Raw genomic sequence first — 23,033 nt, forward strand, 5'->3', positions numbered from 1 at the left:
AAAGCCGTCAGACTCGGCGGTCGTTTATTTTAAGAACTGCATTTCTAACACTGCTGCGAGAGTCTGCATTACATAAAGACAGGACACGCCGCAGTGCGTGTGCTGGCGCGGAAACGGGCGCGCTGAGAAAGAGACGGTCTAACGAGGCGGCGCCCGAGCGGGGGTCTCGGGCGGTCAGCTCCTGGCCCGGGGCCGGCGCGGGGTCCTCCTGCACGCCGGGTCGCTAGGAGCCCTCGGTGTCGGTGTTGTCGCTGCCCGTGGTGTTCTCCCAGTCCACCTCGCCCTGTCTCGAGCCGTGCTGCATCTTCCGGAGCGCCCGCTTCCTGCCGGGAAGCCGAGGGCGCAGGTGTGCCAGGTGTCCGCGAGGCGCCGCCCGCCCGCACCCCTTCCCGCCTGGCGCCCATGCGGGCCCACCTGCGGTAGTTCTCAAAGCTCTCCTTGAGGCGCCGCCGCTCTTTCTCGGGGGGCTCCCCGCCGCCCAGGCCTGAGTCCTGGAGGAGGGGGTGGCTCAGGCTTAGACCAGTGCTCGCGTGCTCCCCGCAGGACTGCACATGGGGGTGGGGGCCAGGCCAGGAGTCACCGTTAAGGCTGCGTGGACCTCCCATTAGGCTCCCCAGGGCTGGGCACAGCCCTGTCCTGGCCGCCCCTCTGCCTGCTGCTTTGTCCAAGGGAGGGGGCTCAGCTTCATGTTGCAAACACTGCACCCCACGAGCCGGTGGGCAGAGACCCTTTCAATCACCCCCCCAGCTGTGCAGAGTGAGGAAGCTCTCCTCACTGAGGCCCACACCAGGGCCCCCCCCAGGGGCTGCCTTACATTGGGGGTCAGTGAAAGCCGCTCCTTCTGCAGGGCCACAAAGGGCTGCTCTGGGCTCTCCCCTTCGGCCGGGTCTCCTGGAAAGGACAGTTGTGCCTGAGGGTCCTGCCCACCTGCAGGACCGAGCTTGGTGTGGCCGACACCTGCCCCTCTTCACCCTTGATATTTCCGGGCCAGCCCTGCACCACCTCCTGAGTCCTCACTTGGACCCCACAGGACTCTGTTACACAGATGAGAGGGCTGGGCTCACTCCTCTCTCCCGGGAGGCCCCCTGCTCCCACCATCGACCTCTGCCCCCGTCTTCCCGAGCAGGATGGCCTGTCCCCTCGGTGGGGCTGGGGCACTGCAGCGCTTGGGCACAGAACGTTCCAGGCTGCTGAGACCCCTCAGACTGCCAGGGCCTGGACGGGCCCAGGGCTCAGGACCCTGGGAGGGCAGATGCTCTGAGAGGCTGGCTCCCCTCAAGTGGCCATGCTGCGGGACTGTGGATTCTGGTCTCAGCGACATCATGGTGGGAGAGGCCCGGGTCTCTCCCTGGGGCTGATGCTTCCCCCTCCTCAGCCTCCGACCCTCATGCCACCCTGGGCCCTGCGAGGGGCCACACCGCCCCTGGGTTGGGGCTTCTGGGCTGGTTGGGCTGGCTGGTTGGGCTTGCTGCCTGCCAGGTCCTGTCCTGTGGGGGCTCGGTGGCCTCAAGCCCAAGTCTTCAGACAGTGGTAGATGGCCCGACCCCTCGCTTCTCTATTTGGTGACCCTTCTTCCTCTTTTACTTCCTGTAGGGGCTGGGGGTCAGGCCTGCGTTGAGGAAGTCTGCCTGGCTTCCCATGCGCCCTCTGCGGTGGCCCCACACGCCCTCCCCTCCCAGCCCAGCAGAGGGCGCTTTCTGAATTCTGACACCCACCTTCAGAGGAGCCCTCGCCCCCATGTCACCACCCCCGCCTGTGCCGGCCCCCCCCAGTCCTTTCTCCTGGCAGGCAGAGAGACCTCTCTCCCCATTCTGTTTCCACTTCCTGCGTGGCACACCTGGCCGTTGGCTTACTGCCACCTCCCCTGCCCCCTGCCCCCTGCCCGAGAGGAAGCTGCGTGAGGACAAGATGGGTGCGCCTCAACCCTGCACTCCGGGCCCGGTGTGGGCTCGGACGGAGGCGCGTGTCCTCAGGGCCGGAGCTGGCTCGTGCGCCCGCCAGACCTGGGCCTCGGGTTTGGGATTCTGCTTTGCTCTCTGGGGGACTTTGAGGGGTTTATCTCTCTGAGCCTCAGTGTCCCCATCTTTTAAATCAATAGGACAGGGCCGGAGCACGTGTCCCCAGGGTCGGGGGCTGCATGTGCCGAGGGTCAGGACCGGTGCCGACTCCGGGAGAGGAGGAGGCCGCCCACGTGTGGCACACGCACTCCCTCCTCACCTTTGTCTGAGAGCTGGGTGTCCTCCTCCAGGTCCTGGGGGGGCGACAGCTTCCGGAGAGAAACGGGCAGCTGTTAGACCCCCGCCCCCCTGGGGACTGGACCCAGCCTGCTGCGCTGCCGCCCTCTCCACAAGCTTCTTGGGGGCCTCTGCTGCTCAGCCAGGCCGGGCCGGCAAGAAGGCCCGGCCACTAGGGCCAGGGGGTGGGCACTGCCAGGCCCGTCCTGCCCTGAGCACATAGAGGCCTCAGCAGGCACCAGCGGCTTGGCCCTCCGCTTGGCCGAGGGATGGGAGGAGAGAGGGTCGCTGAGCTTCTGGAACTTCCGAGGGACGAGTGTGGGGCTGTGGTCTGGCAGAGCCCCCCCACCCCCCATGTCACACTCACTTCCTGGGAGTTCCTGGGTGAGCTGTCCTCCAGGTCAGAGCTCTGTGGTCACAGAAGAGAGGCTGTCAGCAGGCTGTGGGGAAGCCGAGCCGCCCCAGACCCCTCTCCAGGCCCCTGCCCAGAACAGCCCGCCAGGCCCTGAGCCGCACTGCACCCCACCACCAGGGGGCGCCATTAGGGGGGACTCAGGAAGGCCTGGGGACCTGCCAGGACCTCCAGGGAGCAGTGGCCCAGCGGGGCCGGGACCCAGGCTATCAGGAGGCTCCTCCCCCAGGCTCTGTGCCCCGGGTCTGGCTGAGGCACGGCCGGGGCCCCAGGCGGCGCACCAGGACCAGCATCTCCAGCTGCTGCCGCTTGAGCTGGCCCTCCGCGGCCAGCAGCTGGGCCTCGCGCTGGAACAGCTGCAGCTGCAGCTCGTCGGCCTTCCCGCCCAGCTCCCGCACTCGCTTGCGAAGTGCGTCCTTGTCCTGCAGGCTCTGGGCGTACCGGGCGTGCAGCTCCTCCCGCGACGCGATGGCCTGCGGGGGAGACCCTGGGTGGGTTTCTGCACAGCGCCCCGCCCCCGCCACCAGGCGCGTCTGTGTCTCCCCCGGGGCAGTGTCCCCGGCACGGCGGCTGCTTCCCCTTTCGCCTCCGTGGCCACGTGTCAGGGTTTGGGTTGGACACGTCACAGAGGACTGCGGTGGGAAGTGTGGGCAGCCCACACTCCACCCTCAGAGTCTCCCCAAGCCCTGTGGGCCCTGGGGGCACTCCGCGCCCCACACACGGCCATGGCCCAAAATCAAGACCAGGGCCACTGACCGCCACGTGGCGCCCCTTGAAACCAGGGCCACACTTCATCGTCACCGCCACCCACGGGGCTCCTGAGGTGTGAGACTGGCTGGACGGTCGCACCACGGCCAGGCCACGTGTGACAAGTGGGACCAACCTGGAAAGCCCACCCATGACCCCCGGAACAATCGGCCCCCAACAGCCAGGACCAGGTCAGCAACTGGCAACTTCCCTAAGTCTGGTCCCTGCTTCCGAGTGAGGACCAACCAGAGACCACCCGCTCAGCTGGCTGCCTAGCCGCCAGCCTCCCGGCACACCTGGGGCCTGTCTGGGAGACGTAAAGCTCTCCACACCTCCGCCGGTCTGCGAGACTGCCAGGTGCCAGCCAGGTGGGCTCCCTGCCCCAGCCAGCTCACCTCACAAGTGCTCCCCATTCTCACACTGCTCACGCCCTCGAGATAAGCACCCACATACCAGGCTGTCGCCAATACTGTCATTCCCAAGAGACAGGTTTCTAGAAGTGGTGCTGCTGGACAGAAAGGAATCTACGGTCTAAGGCTCCTGACGCATTGCCAGTTACCGCACAGTGTCCCTGAAGCAGCAGCTGTCATTGCGGGAAGTGACCCTGCGTTGTGACGGGAACGGGAGCAGAGGCGCAGTACGTTGTCACACTGCCTCCCGTCCACCGTCTGCAGAGCGGCAGCCGGCAACGGTGTCCACGGCTTTGTAAGTTAAAAAATTACTTGCAAAACAAAACAAATAGATAGCTTCCATTTTTATAAAACAAAAGCAGAACTGTATGTGTATTGAAAAAGTCTGGGAAGTCCAGCCGAAGGGGACGTGGGTTTCCTGGCGGCGGGCCAGGGCGGACGGGGAGGCTGTGTTCACCGCGCGGCCGCTCGCTCTAAGCGCACGTTCTGCTTTTGTCACTTCAAGCCCACTTTGCCGACCGCCCCCCACCCCGGGCCGGCTGTAGCCCCCGTGGGTGGCAGGATGTGGAAACGGTCTCACATCTCAGGAGCCCCACCTCTGCCATCGCCCGCCGCCAGCTGGGTTCTCCGCCGGTGGCTGGGCGGGAGGCACCTACCTGGTCCCGCTCGACGGCGACCTCCTCCATCTGCTGCAGGATGGCCTCGATGCGGTCCTTGTACATCTTGGAGTCCTTCCGCAGGGCCAGGCACTGCAGCTCAAACATCTCCTTCTCCTCCATGCACTGCGGGAGACGGCAGCTGACCCCACCGCCTGCCGCCCCCGCCGGGGGCTGCACGGGCCCCTCGGGCCCTGCCAGCGCCGGGCTCCCAGACCGGAGGTCGGGCCTGCCCATCCGGGGGCGGGCAGCGGGCAAGGAGTGGGTGAGCTGTTCGGGCCCCACGCCGCCAGCAAGGGGCGAGGTAGGGATGTGGAGCTGAGGTGCGCAGCCCCCCTTCTTGGCTTGGCCCCAGCCCCGTGTCCCCCGGCCCCGCCACGTACCCGGGCGCGCAGGGCCTCCCCCTGGCGCAGGTCTTTGCGCAGGGCGAAGATGGTGTTGGCCTGCTCCTGGTGGTCCCGCAGAGCCTGCCGCCAGTCCTCCTCCAGCACCTGGATGTAGGGGCTGCTCCTGTCCAGCTTCCCCTCCTGCAAGGGGCGCAGGGGAGAGGCTGGCAGGACAGGGCCTGGCTGCGGGAGGCCGGGGCCCGGGCCGCCCCGCCGGCCGCCCCGCCGGCCGCCCCGCCTGCCGCTCGCTACCTGGGCGGAGGCCTCCAGCTCCTGCACCCGGGCCTGCAACAGGGCCTTTTCCTGCTGCAGCTCCCACAGCAGCTCCTGGCTGGGCCGCTGCTCCATGGCGTGCCGCAGCTTCAGCGTGTGCTTGCGCTCCACCTTGCAGTCGTCCTCCGCCTTCATCAGGCTGTGCTTCAGCCGGTCGATCTGCAGGGCGACTCCGTCAGCCCGGCGGCCCCTCCCCGCGGCCTCGGGGCGGTGCCCCACTGCCCCGGGCCACCCCGGAGCCCCGAGGGCCCGCAGGGCACCTCCAGCTGCAGGTCGCGGTTGCGCATGAGCGCGGCGCCCCTGTCCTCGCTCTGGCGGGCCAGGCGCATGGCCAGGTCGTAGTTCTCGTCCTTGTAGCGCTTGAGCTCGCGGCCGCAGGCCTCGCACTCCTCCTTGAGCCTCTGCACGCGCTCCTGGTGCTTGCGCAGCAGGCTGTCCTTGATCCGCAGCTCCTTGATGAAGTCGTCCTTGGAGCTCAGCAGCGCCGTCAGGTCCTGCACCTTCTTCTGCAGCTTCATGACCTCGCTCATCAGGAGCTGCGTCAGGCCTGACTCCCCGGACGCGTCTGCAGACGGAGCTAGCGTCAGGCCCTCCTCCTGCCTCCCCCGCTGCCCTGAACTGGACCAGCAGCTCGTGGCTCCGGGGGACGATTCCAGGTTGCTGCTGCTGCTGTGCGTCCAGACGATGGACTGACATTCTGCGTCACCTCCTTGCCCCTGCGCCTGACCCCACGGAACAGGGTGCAGCCTTGGGGCCGGGCGCTCATCCGTCTTTGTCTAATTACGATCTCAACTCCGTGAGGCAGGAGGACTCAGCTCAGGGGCCTGGAGGGTGCTGCCCCGCCTTTGCCAGGCCCTGCGGGCCCCTGACCGCTCAGGCGCAGCGGCTGTGACTAACGAGTCAGACGGTTTGGGCACCCCACCGCCCGCCTGCCGCCCTCCGGAGGACGGGTCCCTTTCTTCCAGCGTCTGCTCCCTCCACAAGCATAAGAGAGAGGGGCGGGTGCACCCCCGTGCGGTACCCTCATTCTCTCAAACCACTTTATCCATCTGCAGACCAGACGGGCAGGGGCCCGCCAGTGCTGCGCCCATGCCCCCCACGCCTGGCTCCACCCCCGCCCGCCCCTCCCCGCCCCACGCTGGGTGTCCCGTCTTCACCGATGATCATGGAGAAGACGCGGGAGGGCTCCTTGCCCGTGACCTTCTTGTAGAGTTGCGGATAGTAGAGCTCCAGGCTCTCGAGGAAGGCCACATAGCCCTTGTGGCCGGTCCGCTGCAGGATGTCCAGGAGTACGCCTGCAACCCAGAGAGGCCTGGCTGGGCAGGGGCCACGGCCCAGGGACGCGCAGGGTCTGGGACGCCCACCGCCACCGCGGACGTGGGCCTGGGTCCACGCGCCACCCAGCGGCCTCAGCTGAGCACGGAGGCGCCGAGCCCCAAGCGGACGGGACGGGACGGGACAGGCGGCACTGACCCACTTTCCGCTTGCGGATGACGAGGTTGGGGTCGCTGAGCACCTGCTCCTCGTCGTCGGGGTTCAGGACTTTGCACTGCCGCAGGTAGGGAGTGATGCGCGAGGGGTCGATGACCGAGATGAGCTTCACCCTGAAGCCCTCCAGCGTGCTCCAGCACGCGTCTTCGTTCTCGTAGTCCGACATGGCGGCAGCGGCGGCTGGCGTTCAGGGCAGCAGCTGCGAAGGGCCCCGGCTCACTGAGCAGTCGGTCCAAGCCAGGACCCAGGCCTGCCGCCCAGGTGCCCGGCAGGACTCTGGGCGGAGCCTGACAGGAAACTCATCCAGGTGCGCAGCCTCACCCCCACACTGCCACTCGGCGGCCAAGAGAGGCGGCCACACCGGTGCGGTGACCTGCTCCCCACCGGCTCACCGCGGCGGCCTCCGCGGCCTTCCCTGGGTCCCGCTCCCACCCCTCTGGCCACCCTGGGCTTTTTCTGTTCCCGAGTCAACCAGCTAAGTGTGGGGGGGACAATGTGGAGATGCTCCAGGGACAGGTGCTGTCTAAGAAAACAGTACCTCCTGCACCACCCTCCTCGGGCCTCCGCCTGCTCCTGACACCAAAGTGCCACGGAGCTGCAGCTGGCAGGGGCGGGCGGGCAGGAGCTGTTGGTGTCGCATGCCGTCCGCTGGCACAGCCTCCCTGGCAGGTGTGGGGAGGGAGGCGCCAGCTCCCCGTCAGCCAGTGCCCAGGCTGGGTCCGAAGCACGTTGGCGAGTGCCCCTCCCACCTGCACGGCCCCACGCCGTGCCCTGCCGGGCCGTGCCGGACTTCCTCATTCCCCGACTCAGTGCCCGCTCACATCCCGGGCCTGCCCCCTCCTCTCCTTCCGGAGCCTGGCTGGTGATGCAACAGTCACCCAGCAGCTGCCCAGGGCTGACCTGCTCCAAGTCAGGCTCAGCGACACTGTGCCATTTGGGAAGGGTGACTGGACGCCTACAGGAGAGCCAGGGCCCCGTCACATGGGGAGGGGCTGCGGTGTGACCCAGGGCCCCAGGTGCTGCCCGGGCACCTGCTCCAGCTGCTCCGGGGCCCCCTGCCCTCTCAGGGCTCCCCTCGTGCCTCCCACATGGACCCTGCCCCAGACCACACTCGGGAGTGGTACCTTCTGCGCTCACGCAAGGGGACCGCCTATGTCGGGACCACCCCCGGCTGTCCCACTGCGTCCCCCTTCTACCAGCTTGCAGCAAGCTGCTCTCTCCGGGGGCCAGGCCAAGGCTGGGAACAGCCATTTGGTCGCACCTCCACCAAGGGGTGGGGACAGGGACCCCGACCTGGCCACCTAAGACAGAGCCCTCAGCTCAGGCGCTAGACCACAGTCCTAGAAACACAGCAAGTCCAGTCTTGTGCGGGGTTTCCCCAACTGGCTGCCACTTCACTTGGTCACCCCACCCAGCCTGGCCACAGCAACTCAGTGGCAGGTCCTTGGGACCTTCGGCCGCTCCCCACCTTTCTAGCTTGAAGCCCATGGGCCCCATGCCCGCAGCCCGAACGCCCTGGTGCCCTGCTGCTGGCTCCGTTGAAACACGTAAGCAAGTACCAGTGGCTGTGGAGGGGACGGGCCCCTCGGTGCCCCTCAGTGTGTTTGCTCCAGGGCCCACTCCCTGCCCCCAGGAGTCCTGAGCAGAGAGCCACAGCATCTTCCCAGCCGCCTTTCAGAAAGGGCGTAAGGCCAGCCTACCTCAGGGTCCTGGAGGGGGCACCCACGCAGCTGGACACCGATTCACCAGGCAGTAGGTGAGCCGGCCGGAGAGAGGGAGGTGCCAGCAACAGGGCCTGTGCACTTCCTGATGGCTCTGCTCAGCCCTGCAAAGGCAGAGGCCGGCTGGTTCTCCCACTGTGGGACAGTCCCGCGGCCGCCTTCTGATTGGCCCAGCCAGGGCAGCCCTCGGAGGTGGGGCCACAGGAAGTGGAAGTTGTGGCTCTCCGAAGAAAGCTGCCGAGAGCCCCCAGCCCTGGAGGCCCAGCCCCGGCACCCCGCGGAGTGCAAGTTCCAGCAAAGTCCCTCCCAGGGGATGCGTGGGGCTGACGCGCTGGCTGGTCTGCCGGGCCCAGATGCAGGCTCCTGGGGACTCCTCCGGCTGGGTGCTCCGTGCGTGGCACTTGCGCCTTCAGCAGCCCTGTGGGAACCAGCGCCACCCGGCCTGCCTCTGGGGTGTGGGCAGGGACAGCTCCGCCAGGGACCCTAGGGCATCCACCGACTCGCTGGTGCTGGGCGCCCCCACAGCCAGGCCGGCCCACGCTTTAGTCACGCAGGGACTGCAGCGTGGTGCCTGAAGAGAGCATGAGGCCACTGTGGCCAGGAAGAGCCCGTGGGCCCCCGCCGCTCCTGCCCCCACCCCACCAGCTCACGTCATCCTGTCCCGGGAGTGTCCCCACTCGGCAACCCCTCTCCATTGGGTCAGACGTGACAGTGACAGCATGCTCCAAAGGTGTTTCAGAAGGGTGTGGGCCACGGGGCGCTAGTCCCGTGGGCCGTGGGAATTCCCAGGCCGCCACCTCACCAGGGCGGCCATACCGGTTGAACCGAGGTGCTGCCTTCCGTGTTGAGGCGACAACTGCAGGAAGGGGCTGTGGCTGGACGGGCAGGACGGGCAGGACGGGGGCCTGACGCGCTCCTGGCCCTACCTCCCGAGGCGCCTGGCCTCTGGCCCGACCGCTCCCTTCCTGTCAGGCCTCGGTCCTCAGCTCCGGGCTTCACTGCCTCCTGGCGCATGGCAGTCAGTTGGACGTCCTGGCACAAGCAGGGGCTGCGGAGTGGAGGTGGTGGCCTGCCACCCTGGCCCTCTGAGGGCAGGGGCCCAACGTCTCTCCTGTAGGAGCAGGCAGCCCTCAGGGGAGCCACACTCTGGGGCTTGGCCCTGGGCTGGGTACGCTGGCCTGTGCCAGGCCCCCGGCCACCCACTTTGAATAAGGAGGCTAATAAAGAAGCATCAAGTGACGAGAATGCCATGTTCTCTGAGAGCACTGGGACTTCGCTACGAAGAAGGAACAGAAAGCTTTCCGGACAATCCCTGCCTGTTTGAAAATTAGATGCAAACCTCACAACCCGCAAGCCAGAGGAAGTCAAAGGAAAACCGGAAACTGGTTGAAAATGCCGGGCACGACACATGCACACGCACAGGCGACCCGCGGGGAGGGCGAGTGGGCCTGTGGCAGGTGGGATGTGTGCCGTCCGGTCCGGCAGGAGTGAAGAGGAGAGGTGACACCAATCCCGGGTGGAGGCCAGGAGCCAGGACGCGCGCTGGGCACACGTTCCGTCTCTGCCAGGAACTTTTGATTAAATCAACCAGTGGAACCAAAGAGAAGCAGCCTCAAGGACGAACTGGGGACCACGTGCCTCGGAGGCTGTAAACGGAACCCAGGCTGGGTGTCCTTGGGCTGGGGCCGGGGGCACTGGGACTCAGCCTGACGTTACAGGAACACAGCTGTGAAGGAACACAGCCTGCGGGGCGGCCTGGGTGGCTTGTGTGCCTTGGTGGCAGAGGGAGCGGATGCCCCTCGTCCCTGAGGGAGCACCCAGAGGGCAGGTAGCCCAAGAGCGCCTCATGACAAGGACTCTGCTTCTCTCCCCACGCCCCGGGGAGGCCCAGACCCCCGCTCCGCCCCGCGCCTCAGAAAGACCACGAGAGCCGGCTTCTTGATGAAAAAATAGGACATTTACTCAGTTCCTTCAAATATTCCAATCTGTGCTTGGAGACTAGCCGAGCCCCTGTGACAACGGGGTCACTGCTTGGCCTGGCTTTCTCCTGCAGGGCGGGTGCTGGGCTCCTGGGGGAGGGGCTCACCAGTCCAGCAGGGTCCCACCTCCCGTGGGTGGCAGCAGGCATCCAGGCCCGGCTATCCTGGAACACAAGAATACCCTGATGAGGGGGCGCCCTGACCCCACGGATGGCGCTGTAGGGGGACAGGAACCGAAGGTGGCACTGTGCCTCGTCGGGGAGGGAGAGGTCCACAGAGTGGGGGCTGGGCAGAGGCTGAGCTGCGAAGATGTCCCCTCCGTGGTGCCCCACTTCTCCAGGACCCCCGACCCCTCCTGCCCCTTCCAGAACCAGGAACCTTGCAGCCCACACTGCTCAGAGGAGCTGGGTCTTGGGGACCTGCCGACCACGGCGTCCTCCCCGACTTGGGTCAGTTTCCCAAACCACCCATTTGTGCTGAGGGCTGACATGGCGCCCGTGTCTGGGCTCGTGTCCGTGGGGAAGGCAGTGGACAGAGGCGGAGGCCAGCTGCCAGGAGGGGCAAATGCAGCAGCACAGCCGGACACTGCCGCCTCAGGAGCGGGCCGGGGAAGGCAGGCCTGGGGAGCTGACCACTGAGCAGAGGCCTGAATGGAGCAGGGAGACAAGCCCTGCAGACAGGGCACAGCAGGAAGCACCTGGAGACGGGTGTGGGTGTGGCAGTGGCAGTGAGGGTCAGCCAGCCCACCCCCAGACACACCCAACGCCTAACACCCTCACACCTGCTGTGAGACACGGAGGCCCCCCCCCGCCTCCCTCTGCGATGCCATGCTGACTGCTGCTCCGCACTCACCTGCTCACACCAGCCTCCTTCGCTTCCGGGCGTGTCGCGAGTGCCGGGTCCTAAGCACGTCAAAGTCACCAGACTCGTCCAGGCAAGAGGGAGCAGAGCCCTCGCCAGGATCTGGGACTCCCTGAAACAAAATCCAGGCCAGGGGACAAGCGTGACCCTCCAGCCAGGAGAGGCATGGGCTGGGTGGCAATGAGCAACTGGAATGGGCTGGGGGTTGTGGATGCTGTGTCCCCCAACACTTGAGATGGAGCAGCTCCCAGGCAAAGGGAGGCGCCAGCAGTGGAAGCCACTCCAGGCTGGGACTGGAGACACTGCCACATGCAGGGGTCACAACAGGCAAAGAACAGGAAGGCACTGCCCTTCCGTGGCCACACGTGGGCTCTGGCTTCCTGCTGACCCCTCCCTCACCTAGGGTTCCGAACCCCTGTGAACCACCCCCAAGAACCAGCTTCTGTGCCATGGTACCCGGCCGAGCCAGTGGGGCAGTGACTGAGAAACCTGTGGTGCAGGTGGGGGCACAGTGGGGGCCAAGGAGCCTCTTCCCCTTGACGTCTGGGGTCCAGAGTTTTCCACTGCACGTCAGCCCAGAAAACAGCCTGGGACCCCTAGGCAAGGCCCCTGGGGAGGAAGGTGACATTCCCAGCAGCCTGGGCAGGACCAAACCTGCAAGGAGGGTGGCACAGCCGCCAGCCACAATCCTGGCTTCCCATGTCCACCAGCTCAGTGGCCACTGCCACCCCAGGAGGGGAAGTGGGAGGGCCACCACACGCTCCCTGGGACAACCTCCCAGACTTGGCACGAAGGGTCTGAGGTGGCCCAGCTCTCCTGCTCAGCCCCACAGGGCAGAGGCGGCCTTGTTGGGGACTCTTGGGCACACACGGCCAGAGGGCACGGGGACACCTTCCACAGGTGTTGTAGCCGGTTCCACATCAGGAAGCAGGAGCAGTGATGCTGCCGGCCCAGCTCAGAAAGCCCTCCCAAGGTGGGGGTGCCGGAGCTGACAGCTGGGAGAGCCCGGGTGCCCACAGAGGTGCAGGTGCGGGGGAGGCCCTCCGCTGAGCTGCCGGTCGGGGGAGCGAGTGTGCACATGTGCGTGCACATGCACGCGGACGGAGCCCGCGGTCCGGCTCTCCCTCAGACAAGGCCACGTGGCCGGGCTGGCAGCCCACGTTAGAAGCCAGGCTCCTCCCTCTCCTAGCTCCCATGCTGGCCGGAAGAGGAGGTGAGCGCGGCCCAGCACCCGCGTGCGATGAGCTTCCTTCTCCTCAGGAGCCCACGCTGGGTCTTCCACTGCCGGGACCCCAGCCCCGGCCCCGCCCCCTAGGCAGGCCCCACTCCCACAAGCAGCCAGGGGCGGCCTGGGGGGTGCAAGGAAGTGGGGTGAGGGCTCTGCCCATGGCCGCCTACCTGAACGGGGCTTGAGGCTGCTGGCCTGTCCTGGGGACTGCCGCCCGTCCAGCAGCCCGGCTGCCCGTCGCCATCAGAGAGCTCCAGCTCCCCCAGGTCCTCCTGCTCACCCTCAGGGTGGTCCCGGGCGGCTGCTGATAACGTGGTGGGGACTCCGCGAGGGGGCAACGTGGCCAGGAGCGCGGGGAGGGTGAAGGCTGCCAGGAAGCGTGCCTTCAGCAGCAAGTAGGCTGGGCTGTCCCCGAGCCGCCCCTGCAGCAGCCCTGGCGAGGCCTGTGGGGTCCCGGCCGCCCCGCTGGGCATGAGGGAGGCGGCTTTGTGCTCCAAAGCCTTCTTGTGGAGCAGGAGGCCAGCCAGCGCCCGCAGGCTGCCAAGGGCGGGGGGCTGGTAGGGCAGCCTGCTCCTCAAGGGTGGCACGCACACGCCTCGCTGCCCCTGCAGCCACGCCCGCACGGCCCCCTCACTCTCCTGGGACACCAGGCCTAGGTCCAGGGCGCCCTTCTCAGGCCCCAGCCGCGGTGGGGGGTGCCTCTCTGAGTCCAGAGGCCCCCTGGTCTTCCCTGGGTCTGAGCGGGACACCAGCGTCCCTCCCGGGCCACTGCCTGGGTAAGCACTGCCGTGCGTAGGCAGCCGGCTGGGCCAGGTAGGCTCTGCTTCAGGGTGGTCAGCCACGAGCGCAGTCTTGGAGGCTATTTCCCCAGCCGCTTGGGCCTCTCCAGGGGACGAGTGTCTCTCAGGGGCGCGGGCCATGTCACCGTCCACTTCTGCAGCAGGGACTTGAGGCGGCAGGGGCGTCGAAAGGGTCATGAGGTCTGTCCTGGAAGAAGGATCTGGTTCCACGTCTATGTTGGCCAGGCCCTGGCCCTCCTGAGTTTCAGTCAGAGAAGGTGACAGAGTCACTAACAGACCTTTGGGGTCAAGGGTCTCTGCTGGCCTGGAAAGGCCTGCCACGGCTGGCATTGGCACAGGAAGCAGCCCCTGGGTTGTGAGCACCCAGGTGACAGGCAGAGGGGTGCTGGCTGCCACGCGTGCTTCGCCCCCGTGGGTGCCCAGAGCTGGCGTCAAGCTGAGGGGCTGGACAGGCAGCTGAGCGGGGCTGGGGGCTGCGGGGAGAAAGGGCAGCGCCTCGGGCAGGCCCTGCTTCCGGGTCGTGGCAGGGGCCTGGGACTGTCCCAGGCCACTCAGATGGCAGCTCATGGGGAGCTGGCTGGGGCCCAGAGCCGGGGTCCTGGAGGCAGCAGGGGCAGTTGGGGCCTTCACAGCCACCGTGGAGGCAGGAAGAAAGGCCAAGGCTTGCAAGACGGGGGTTCCCCTGTCTTCAGCTGAGGGCCAGGAGCCAGAAGTACTCGGACCGGCCGCTGCAGGGGCCCCAGGACCAGAGGGCGTGGACTTGGAGACGGCTGGCCCCGTGGCTGGGGGGCTCGGGGAGACCAGTGGCAGGGCGGGCTGGAGGACCACAGGCGAGGAGACCAGCAGCTGGGGGGGCAGGGCCGCAGGGCCCTGGGCAGCCTTGCTGGCTCGAGCCTCCCGTAGCCGCTTCTCCCGAAGCAGCTCAGACACAGTCTTGGGCTTGGGCCGGGGGCCACACGAAGCTGGCGGGGGTGCCTGTGGAGTGGGCTCAGGCCAGCAGGCCTGCAGCCCCCTGCTCCCTCTGCAAAGGGTGCTTTTTGCAGCTTCCCGGGCTGGCACGTTCTGCAAGAGGCCGCCTGAAGAAAAACAGGACACACGCCGAGGTCCAGGTGGCTGGCCTAACACAAGCCACACCCCTGCACCCCGCTGCCAGGCCCTCCTGCTGGGCACTTACTGGGAGCACAGAAGCAAGAGCCAAGCACCCAGGCCGAGAGGGGCCCACCAGTCTGGCTGCACATTCTCATGCCTCCCCACCCATGGCTCCACTCAGCCCAGCCCCGTGCCCACTGGATACCCGCCCTCGCCTGCCCCGCTGCTCATAAACATGTCCAAAACCAGGCTGCAGGGGCTGCTGCCCACCCTCCCCGTGTCACCCTCAGGACCCCAGACCCTCGCCCGACTCCGCTCGTGTGGTGGCCTGGTGGCTGCCAGCAGAGAAGCCCCCCACCAAGTCTGCGCCGGGGAGGCCTTGGGGCTCACGTGCTGGGCTCACAGGTGGGAGCCCCAGGCGCTGCCGCAGCCCCAGCTCAGGGCAGCTGCTCTCATCCCTCTTATGGGACTCAAACGAGATCCCCCACCAAACCATGGCCAAGCTGCTCCAGCCCCAAAGCCAAAGCCTGGGAGGTCTGGCCTTTGCCCCTATGGCTGGCCAGGGTGCGGGGCATACCTGTAGTGCTCCGGGCACTCGAGGGCACCTGGAGAGGAGGGAGAATCAGCACCGTGGGGGCCCCCACACTTCGCCGCCGCCACCAGGAGCATCGCTCGCAGCTCATCTGCAGTATGGGTGGGCGCCAGAGCCTGCCGCCCGCACCCCTTCTGCATGCCACTTGGGGGCCACCAGCCGGCCTGGACAGCCTACTCGGCCCTCATACCCCATACCCTGGGCACTGGCCTCCCTTCTGATGCAGCCTCACACAGAGGCACCCTTGGGAGAGCTCACATTGGGGGTCTGGGCCGGTTTGCAGGGAGAGGCCAGGGCCTGGCTGATTGGGCAGGGCACCACGGCCCTCTCTGGCTCTAGGACTAGCAGTGGCATTTCGTGGTTTCCTCCCGTGGTGGCCGGGCTCAGGGACATGGCCTCTCAGCAGGGAGCCCCTTGGGCTCGGCCTCCTGCCTGAGGTGACACCGGGACAGCAGGGTGGTGGGTGTGGCGGGAGCGGCGGGTGCCGGGAGCCAGGCGGGCCTGAGTGCTCGTTCTGGCTCCGCAGCCCCAGGAACCCTCCACCCCCCGTCCGCAGGGCCCTGGGCCCTCACCACGGCACGGGCAGACCCCTCCCTGCAGTGCCTCCGTGGGCAGAGGAGTTGCCCATAGCCAGGGGTGGGCAGGGGCTGCTCTCGACCCCGGGATGCTCCGTCCCTGGAAGAGCTGGCAGTGCCTCGCCCCCCGGCTGGACCAACGCCATCGGCACCCAGCAGCGGCCAGAGATGGGAGGGAAGGGTGCCAGGAGCCCGGTGAGCCCCGGCCCAGCACTCACCCTTCCTGCTCACCTGCAGGGGCCGCTGCAGTGGCTCCTGGGAGCCACTCTGGGGCAGGGTGGCCAGCAGGGCCTTCCGCTCCCGAACGACCTCCATGCAGCCGGCAGTGTTGATCTGAAACAGCTGAGAGACACACGTGGCACACGCGTGACACACCATGTAACAGGAGGCCCTGCCCCGAGGCTGCCTACCTGCCCCACAGGCCAAGACGACACACGTGTCTACAGTGGAACACAGGCCAGCTGTGACCGCAGCGCCTGTCACGGAGCAGACCCCGCAACACTCCCCCAACTTTGTCATCTTCTGGCTTCCCCAAGCCCACCCCACCCACGGGACAGGGACACGGAGCCACGGTGGCCCTTCCACGTTAATGTGCTCACTGCGCGTTGTCGGGCTCCGAGCGACTGTTTGCCAGGCTCCCTCCTGGAAGGCTGGACCTCAGGAGGTGAGCCCCTGCGAAGCCGCGCTGCACGCAGAAATGGCAGGGCGGGGCTCAGCGCGGGGCTCACCTGGATGAACAGGGCAAACGCCGGGGTGCTGGCCAGGCGAGCGTTCTGCAGCCGCGTCCTGATGCTGTCGGCTGTGGGGACGAAGGCAGATCTACAAAGTGGCCCTGGCCACCAAGCCCCGTTTCTGGAGGCCCCGAGCCCCAGAGACTGGGCGCCAGGCGGGGTGCCCCAAAGAGCTCCACCCCAGCGGCTGCCATGCTCGGCCCACAGAGCTATACCCAGCCTTCAGGGACAGAGTGCTGACAGCTAATGCTTGGGCAGCCCGACTAGCCCTCGGAAACCTGCATGTGTGCACCCATGCAGCCATGACCCCGATGCGCCCCTGCTGAGGCCTGGCCATCGGGTCACCCCGATCTGACCATCGTGTGCCAAGCAGGACAGAGGCAAAACCAACACCCAACCGAGCAGACACTCTTCAAACGTGAGTGCACGTCTGCAGGCTACCCCATGCCCCCCGCCTGTCCCTGCCCCACATCCCAGAGGGGCCCTGGGAAGCACCTCGAGTGTGTACCACGGCGGGCCGCCGGGGCAGGCAGGGCAGTACGTCGCCTACCCACGGGCTCACAGCCATCAGCAGCCGGCGCTCCAGGGGCCTCCTGTGCAGGGCGTGGCCCCGTGGCCACTGCCGCACTCGGGGCCTGGCCAAGACGCTGCCTCCGGGGCCAGTCCCCTGGGCAGAGCCAGGGCATGGCTGCCTCGGCTCCTCCTCCTGTGGGGGAGAAAGGCACCTGGGCCCTGCCCTCTCCACCCTGCCCATCTGTGTAGGGGGACATGGGGGGACTCTCAGGCCAGGAGGGGAGCAGGGCAGGGATGGTCGTGAGGTGAGTGCAGGCAGGCGTGGGAGGGATGCAGTGGGGGGTGGCCGCAGGCAGGCCCTTACTAGCGGCTGGCACCCGGTATCCGTGTCCGTGTCCGTCCTGAGCACCTGTAGCACGGTCTCCGGGGGCCCCTTCGGCAGACGCATCCCACTCTAACAAGACGGCGGGAAGCTGCACGGAGCCTGCCACCGGGCAGAACGCACACCTCCTCGCCCGGACCCCAAGGTGCAAACGTCTGCACCCGAGCTGAGAAAGGCACTGTGCAGCGTGGTGGCCTCAGGCAGGGCCTCCCCCAGGACTACTGGAGGGCCCCGCTGGGAGACGGCTGCACTGGGGACTTAGGGCCCCGTGTCACAGACGTAGGAAGAGACCGGCCCGTGTGGCACAGGAGCCGTGGGCCTGCACCCCGCCCTCCACCGGGTGGTCTGCTGTCCCCTGGGTGTCATAGTGGGACTTCCGTCCTCCACCAGCCAGGCCAGCCTGCTCGGCCCAGGCTGCCACTTGGAGGCTGCAGGGCTGACCCCGCGCCCAGAGCCCCATGGCACCAGGACCGGCCGGGACAGACCCACGGGACCGCCATGTTGGCCCTGCAGGTTGGGAGGAGGTGGCCTCTCGGTGCCCCACCTGCCCCCCCCCAACTTGGGGTCCAATGCCCTTGGCAGCTCTCCCACGTAGCTTTTAAAGCAAATGAGTGGGGTAAACAAAGCCGCCAGCCTCAGTGACCTGCTGCTCTGGGTCCGGCTCTGTGCAATGGGCCAGAGTGAACACTCTAAGAGCAAAAGGCATGTCTGGCCCCCGCACCCGGAACGTGGTTGGCACAACATCAGGCCGGCCCACTGTCCCCGAGTGCCAGCCGGGGCGACTGCCGAGCAGAAGCATCCCTTCCCTCCACACCCGATCTGGGGGTGCACCGGGACCCACCTCATCGGCTGGCCCCTCTGAGCTCGAGGGCTGAGTGTCCGCCGAGCGTGGGTACCCAACGTCCGTCCTGGCAGCGCTGTGGGTGGCGGAGGGGGCCTGGGCCTGGCCTGCCTTCTCTGTGGGCGCCGAGGCTGCGGTGCTGCCACCTCGGGCCACACTGAAGCCTGCGGGAGGGCTGGAGGAGGTGGCCGAGCCCCCCGCGCCCCGTCCCCACAGCCTGTCGGCACTCTGCCTGGTGGGAATCCACAGGTCCACGTCTGGCACGCTGTGCCGTGCTGAGGGCAGCACCTGGCCACCGTCCTGGGCCTCTGCGGCCTCCTCCGGCTCCGGCTCCGGCTCCGAGTCCTCCTTGCTGCTCCCGCTGCTGTCCCCACTGCTGTCCCCGCCGCTGTCCCCACTGCCGCTGCTCCCGCTGCTGGAGCTCCACCGCACAGTGCGAAGGGGCCGCCGCCGGCCCCGGCCCCGCCTCTGCTGCTTCTGCGGGGAGGGACTGCTTGGAGGCCTCAGCCGCCCCCAGCGACAGGGACGGCAGGCAGGGCAGCGCGTGTGGTGCCGAGGGGGGGTCCCCTCTGATGGCTCTGTGGAGGCTGGCCGCCCACCAGGCCGGGGCTCTCCCTGCCCTCGGCCTCCCGTAAGAGCCGCCAGGGCCAGAAACCAGACACCCCTCCTCCCGCCTGCAGTGAGGCTGCCCCCGGGGGGCCTTCTGACCGACTTCTGGTGACGCCTCACCCTGACCATGATTTTCCACTTGCTCAGACACTGGGAGCCTGACCGATGGGGTAGCTCAGACGCTATTTTTGCCCAGTGACCTACAAAAGCAAAACAACATGGCAGTGGCTTCGTACAAACGGTCTGACATGAGCTTCTCAGCCTGGGGACAAGGCTCTTCCCCAAGACGTGGCTGCGCCAACCCCCCCCAGAAGACACATAATGTGTCTGTCAGAGCACACACCCCCCATGCCCACACCTGAGCGGCCCCACTACCAGGCGAGAAACGGCCAGCTCGACTAAACTCTGAGGGATTCACTTAAAAAGCTGCCTTTTCTAGAAAAGCAACCTGCACGGCGCTGGCCGCGGGGGCTCCGGGAGATGCAGTCACACCGCCTCCCTTCCTGTCATCCGCCCGCACCTCTAAACGTCCCGTCGTGGACGTGAACCCGTGTTCAACGGGGAGACTGCTGCCACCTGCCGAGATGATGGCAGGGAAGGCGCTGGCGACCGGGGCGGTGGCCTGGGAGCGAGGCCGAGCGCCAGGCTGCAGGCGGCTGCGAACGTCCACCGTGAGCACGAAGCCACTGGAGACCCCGGGACGGCGACCGTGCCACGGGCCTTACCGACGCCGTGCTTCTCTATCAACTCAGTCAGCTTCTCCTCTTCTTTTGGATTCCAGCGACCCTTTTTCAAGCTGAAATGTAACCTTCTGAGATACCTGAAAATGACATAAAAACAAAGGGACGTTTCAGACGCTAAGGCGGCCACCTGCTATGGCCCCGGCTCCCACGATGCTTTCTGAAATACGACATCAAACGCACAGGTGACCCAAAAAAATACACACAGGCTGGATGTCACCAAATTAAAAACTTTCATGCTGCAAAGGTCACCATCCAGGAAGTGAAAAGACCCACAGACCAGGAGAGAACGTGTGCAAACTGTCCGTCCGAGAAGGGACCTCACAAAGGACTCTCCGAGTCAGTGACAGGAAACAAGTAAACGGATTTCAAAAACGGGCAAAAGACGTTTCTCCAGAGAAGACGTGCGAACGACTGGGATGAGATGCCACCTCGCACCCAGCAGGACAGCTACCATCAAACCGGTCACGGTGAGTGTGGCGAGGACCCGGCGGGCTGGAGCCAGGCGCGGCAGCTGCTCTGGAGAAACCCGGCGGCTCCTCAACCGTCCGAACAGAGCTACCACGTGACCAACGAGCCCACTCCCGGGTGCGTATGAGACGAGGGCGTCTGTGCACACGCCCCGCACACGCGCCTGTCTCCCACGCTCGTCCCCGCTGCAGCAAACATCAGGGTTCCATTCATTCTTAGGCCGAGTACTGCCCTGCTGTCCACATGCTTTACGCCCCGCGTTCCTCGTCCGGCGGTGGACACGCAGGTGGCCCCCACCTCTTGCCTGCCGTGCCCAGCGCTGCTAGGAGCATGGGTGTGCAGACGGACGCCTGAGCCCGTTCTGAGTCTCTTGGCTGTGCAGTGGGGCCGCTGGGCCACACGCGGTTCTGTTTAACTCCGAGGACCCGCCACGCTGCCGTCTGCAGTGGCTGCGACCCCACCGTCAGCACTAGGGGGCCGATCTCTCCACATTCTCACCAACAGGTGCTATTTCCCGCTCTTAAAAATAAGCGTCCTCGTGTGTGCAAAGCGGTAACTTACTATGCTCTGATTTGCACTTCCGTGACGACTAGCGATGTCGGTATCTTTCCCAGTGTTTAACGGCTATTTGCACGTCTTCTTTGGAGAAATGCCTATGCAGGTCCTTTGCCCATTTTTGAATCGTTTGCTTTTTTGTCTGGGGAATAAGGTTTCTTTGAGGGGTGATCAAAGTACTCCAAAAACGAATGTGGTGATGGCTGCACAGCTCAATGAATACACCGAAAACCACAGAACTGCACACTTGAAAAGGGGGAGGTGTCTGGTATATAAATTGCATCTTAATAAGACTTTAAAAAAAAATGAAGCAGCCGGGAAGAGAGCTGGAATGCCTGCCGGGAAGCCTGCCCGCAACGACCAAGGAGAGGGATTCAGATGGCAGGGAACCTGCCCACCAGGGCCCACCCAAGCTGAGTCCGCAGAAAAGCCTGATTTTTTATTATCATTTTATTTATTTATTTTACGCCTACGGCACCTGGTCTTCCTAGGTGGTCTCCCTTCCAAGTAATAACCAGGCCCGACCCTGCTTAGCTCCTGAGATCAGACGGGATCGGGCTTGTTCAGGGTGGCATGGCCGTAGACAAGGCCTACTTTAAAAGAAATAGCCCCTCTCCTTCCTAGCCAGCCCCCCTGCACCCCCTCCAAGCCGCCTCCTGCGCCAGATCACCCCAGCCCCGGCCTCCTAGCCCAGTCAGGCTCCCGCCCAGCACGTCCGACTCACCGATCTCGGCACTGGGCATCGCTCCTACCTGGCACCTCCGCCCGGATTTTAAACCAGTCCTGCTCCCCGTACTTGGCGACCGCTCGAAGCAGCTTCTGCAGGAAGGGACAGAGGGACAGTGAACCCCGTGCATAGGCATGACCTCGCACCCCGACTCGGCTCATCTAATGAGGGGTCGTCAGGGGCTCAGTGACCACTCAAGTGTCCGGGGCCCCTAAGGGGACGGTTCTCCGCGGCCCCCCCACACCTACCGCGTCTTCCTCTGGGGCCCAGAAGCCCTTTTTCAGGCTGGGATCCAAGCTCTTGGTCCACCGGTAGATGAGCTGCATGGAGTCTCTGCCTTCCATGTAGTAGACGACTGAGGGCAGAGAGGCCTCGTGAACCCCGAAAGGGGGCAACTGAGGATGGAGCCAGGGACGCCCCGACTTCTTCCAGCCTCTCAGGAACCACCCCCATCCGCGAGTCCCACCGTGGGGGCGGGGACAGTCTTGTGGCCGTGGGGCGCCGCCTTACTTTTCCGGTAGGGGATGTGGCTGCCCACGCGCATCTCCTGGACCAGCTGGGTGAGCATGCGGTCCTCCTGCTCCGTCCACTCCTTGCGCCTCGAGGCTTTGCTGTGCTGCTGGAGCTTCTGCAGGCACTGGAAGGCGCTGCGGCCGGTCTTCCCACACCAAAGCAAGAGCGTCACGGGCGCTCGCCGTGCGGAGGGGCGCCCCGGGCACAGCCGCGCCTCGCGCGAAATGCGCTTCCGAGAACCACGGACCTGCTTCCCCCTACCAGACCCCGTGGGCACAGTGCGGAGCATCCCCGGGACAGGAGGAGGTAGATTTGGAAAAACCGACAGCAACACTTTGGTTTACGTGGCCCCAAAACTGAACTGCAAGCTCAGATCTCGCTGGAAACCGCCAGCTCCGCGATGGCTGAGGGAGGGGCCGCCTGGCACGGCCGCTCCCCCTCGAGCGCACGGGGGTCTCCCTGAAGCCCGCCTCAGGGGCGGCCAAGGGGTGCCCGTGTGCAGGGACGTGTGCAATCTGCTGGCCTGTAACGGCGACACCTTCTTAGGTACGATGCCAAGATCACAAACCACGGGAAAAAGAACTGCTAAGCTGGACTTCGCTAACGTTAAAAACGTCTGCTCTGGGAAAGACCACGTTGACAGACGGGAGACAGGCCGCAGACGCCGAGGGAGGACGTGAGCAAGGCACATGTGACGAAGGACTGTCACCGAAAGACAGGAAGACCTCCCTCAGCTCAACCGTGAGAAACCGCCGGGCTTAGACGTGGACCAAGGACCTCCGCAGACACCTCACCACGGAAGACGTGCGGATGGCAGGTGCGCACGTGAGCAGCGCCAGGTCAGGTCACCAGAGAAACGCAAATTACGAGACACCACTGCACCCCTAACAGCACGGCCGGAACCTGCGGCACGACGCCCCCCAGCGCCGGGAGGATGTGGAGCCACGGGCGGGCACATCCGCTGCGGGGGGGACGCAAACGGCACAGCCACCTTGGAGGACGTCTGACCGTCCCCACGGGACTAAACACGCTTCACGCGACCCAGCAGTCGCGCTCCTTGGCGTTCGCCCGACAGAGCCAGAAGCCTCCGCCACGTGGACTCCTGCACGCGGCAGTTACGCAGCCCTGACCGTCCCTGACGGAGCTCGGAGCGGCCCAGCCGACCCTCCGCAGGTGACGGGTCAGTACGCCGGGGCACGTCCAGACGGTGGGATGTGACTCAGCTAAGAGGGCAGGACTGCCACACCTGAGACACGTGGAGGAGCCCTGCGCACGCGTGACTGAGAAGCCCGTCTGAGAAGGCAGCAGATCTGCGGTTGCAATGCTGACACCCTGGAAAAGGCACAGCTACGTGACAGTGATGAGACCGGCGGGGTGACCGGGGGGCACGGAGGGTTTTTAGGGCAGAGAAACTGCTCTGTGTGAGGCCGTCATGGTGGATACGTGTCCTTGTGCATTTGCACAAACCCACGGAATGCACACCACCGATGGTGAACT

General features: G+C 66.0%; 2 protein-coding genes and 1 pseudogene across 5 annotated transcripts in view; all 3 read right to left on the reverse strand.

Annotated features, from left to right (window-relative positions):
- On the reverse strand, nucleotides 1-10,431 carry CARD9 (caspase recruitment domain family member 9). 2 transcript variants are annotated; one of them, XM_039859045.1, is made up of 14 exons: nucleotides 10,293-10,431; nucleotides 8,310-9,976; nucleotides 6,592-6,808; nucleotides 6,276-6,413; nucleotides 5,379-5,683; nucleotides 5,098-5,277; nucleotides 4,843-4,986; nucleotides 4,460-4,585; nucleotides 2,928-3,119; nucleotides 2,602-2,643; nucleotides 2,218-2,266; nucleotides 815-891; nucleotides 415-491; nucleotides 1-323 (listed from the first exon to the last, which is right to left on the reverse strand). In XM_039859045.1, the coding sequence occupies exons 3-14, from the start codon at nucleotides 6,773-6,775 to the stop codon at nucleotides 224-226; spliced, it is 1,614 nt and encodes a 537-aa protein (XP_039714979.1). In that variant the 5' UTR covers nucleotides 6,776-6,808; nucleotides 8,310-9,976; nucleotides 10,293-10,431; the 3' UTR covers nucleotides 1-223. The 2 variants fall into 2 exon arrangements, 1 of the variants encoding a protein (XP_039714979.1); XR_005652010.1 differs by having other exon boundaries at nucleotides 251-323; nucleotides 415-891.
- Nucleotides 10,266-23,033, reverse strand: part of SNAPC4 (small nuclear RNA activating complex polypeptide 4) — a 19,647-nt gene continuing 6,879 nt past the window's right edge. For 2 of the 3 annotated variants that reach the window (XM_039859042.1, XM_039859043.1), the window contains exons 11-24: nucleotides 21,534-21,681; nucleotides 21,272-21,378; nucleotides 21,021-21,115; nucleotides 19,256-19,350; nucleotides 18,651-18,730; nucleotides 17,922-18,398; nucleotides 17,063-17,152; nucleotides 16,681-16,891; nucleotides 16,183-16,253; nucleotides 15,686-15,796; nucleotides 14,865-14,892; nucleotides 12,569-14,274; nucleotides 11,162-11,282; nucleotides 10,266-10,473 (exon numbers count right to left, since the gene is read on the reverse strand). In XM_039859042.1, coding sequence (XP_039714976.1) covers nucleotides 11,166-11,282; nucleotides 12,569-14,274; nucleotides 14,865-14,892; nucleotides 15,686-15,796; nucleotides 16,183-16,253; nucleotides 16,681-16,891; nucleotides 17,063-17,152; nucleotides 17,922-18,398; nucleotides 18,651-18,730; nucleotides 19,256-19,350; nucleotides 21,021-21,115; nucleotides 21,272-21,378; nucleotides 21,534-21,681 — 3,336 coding nt within the window. In that variant the 3' untranslated portion in view covers nucleotides 10,266-10,473; nucleotides 11,162-11,165. The other variant, XM_039859044.1, reaches the window with a different exon arrangement.
- LOC120599844 (uncharacterized) lies at nucleotides 20,763-20,881 on the reverse strand (annotated as a pseudogene).

This window comes from Pteropus medius, unplaced genomic scaffold (genome assembly GCF_902729225.1).
Source record: "Pteropus medius unplaced genomic scaffold, Ma_sr-lr_union100, whole genome shotgun sequence".
Lineage (NCBI taxonomy): Eukaryota > Metazoa > Chordata > Mammalia > Chiroptera > Pteropodidae > Pteropus > Pteropus medius.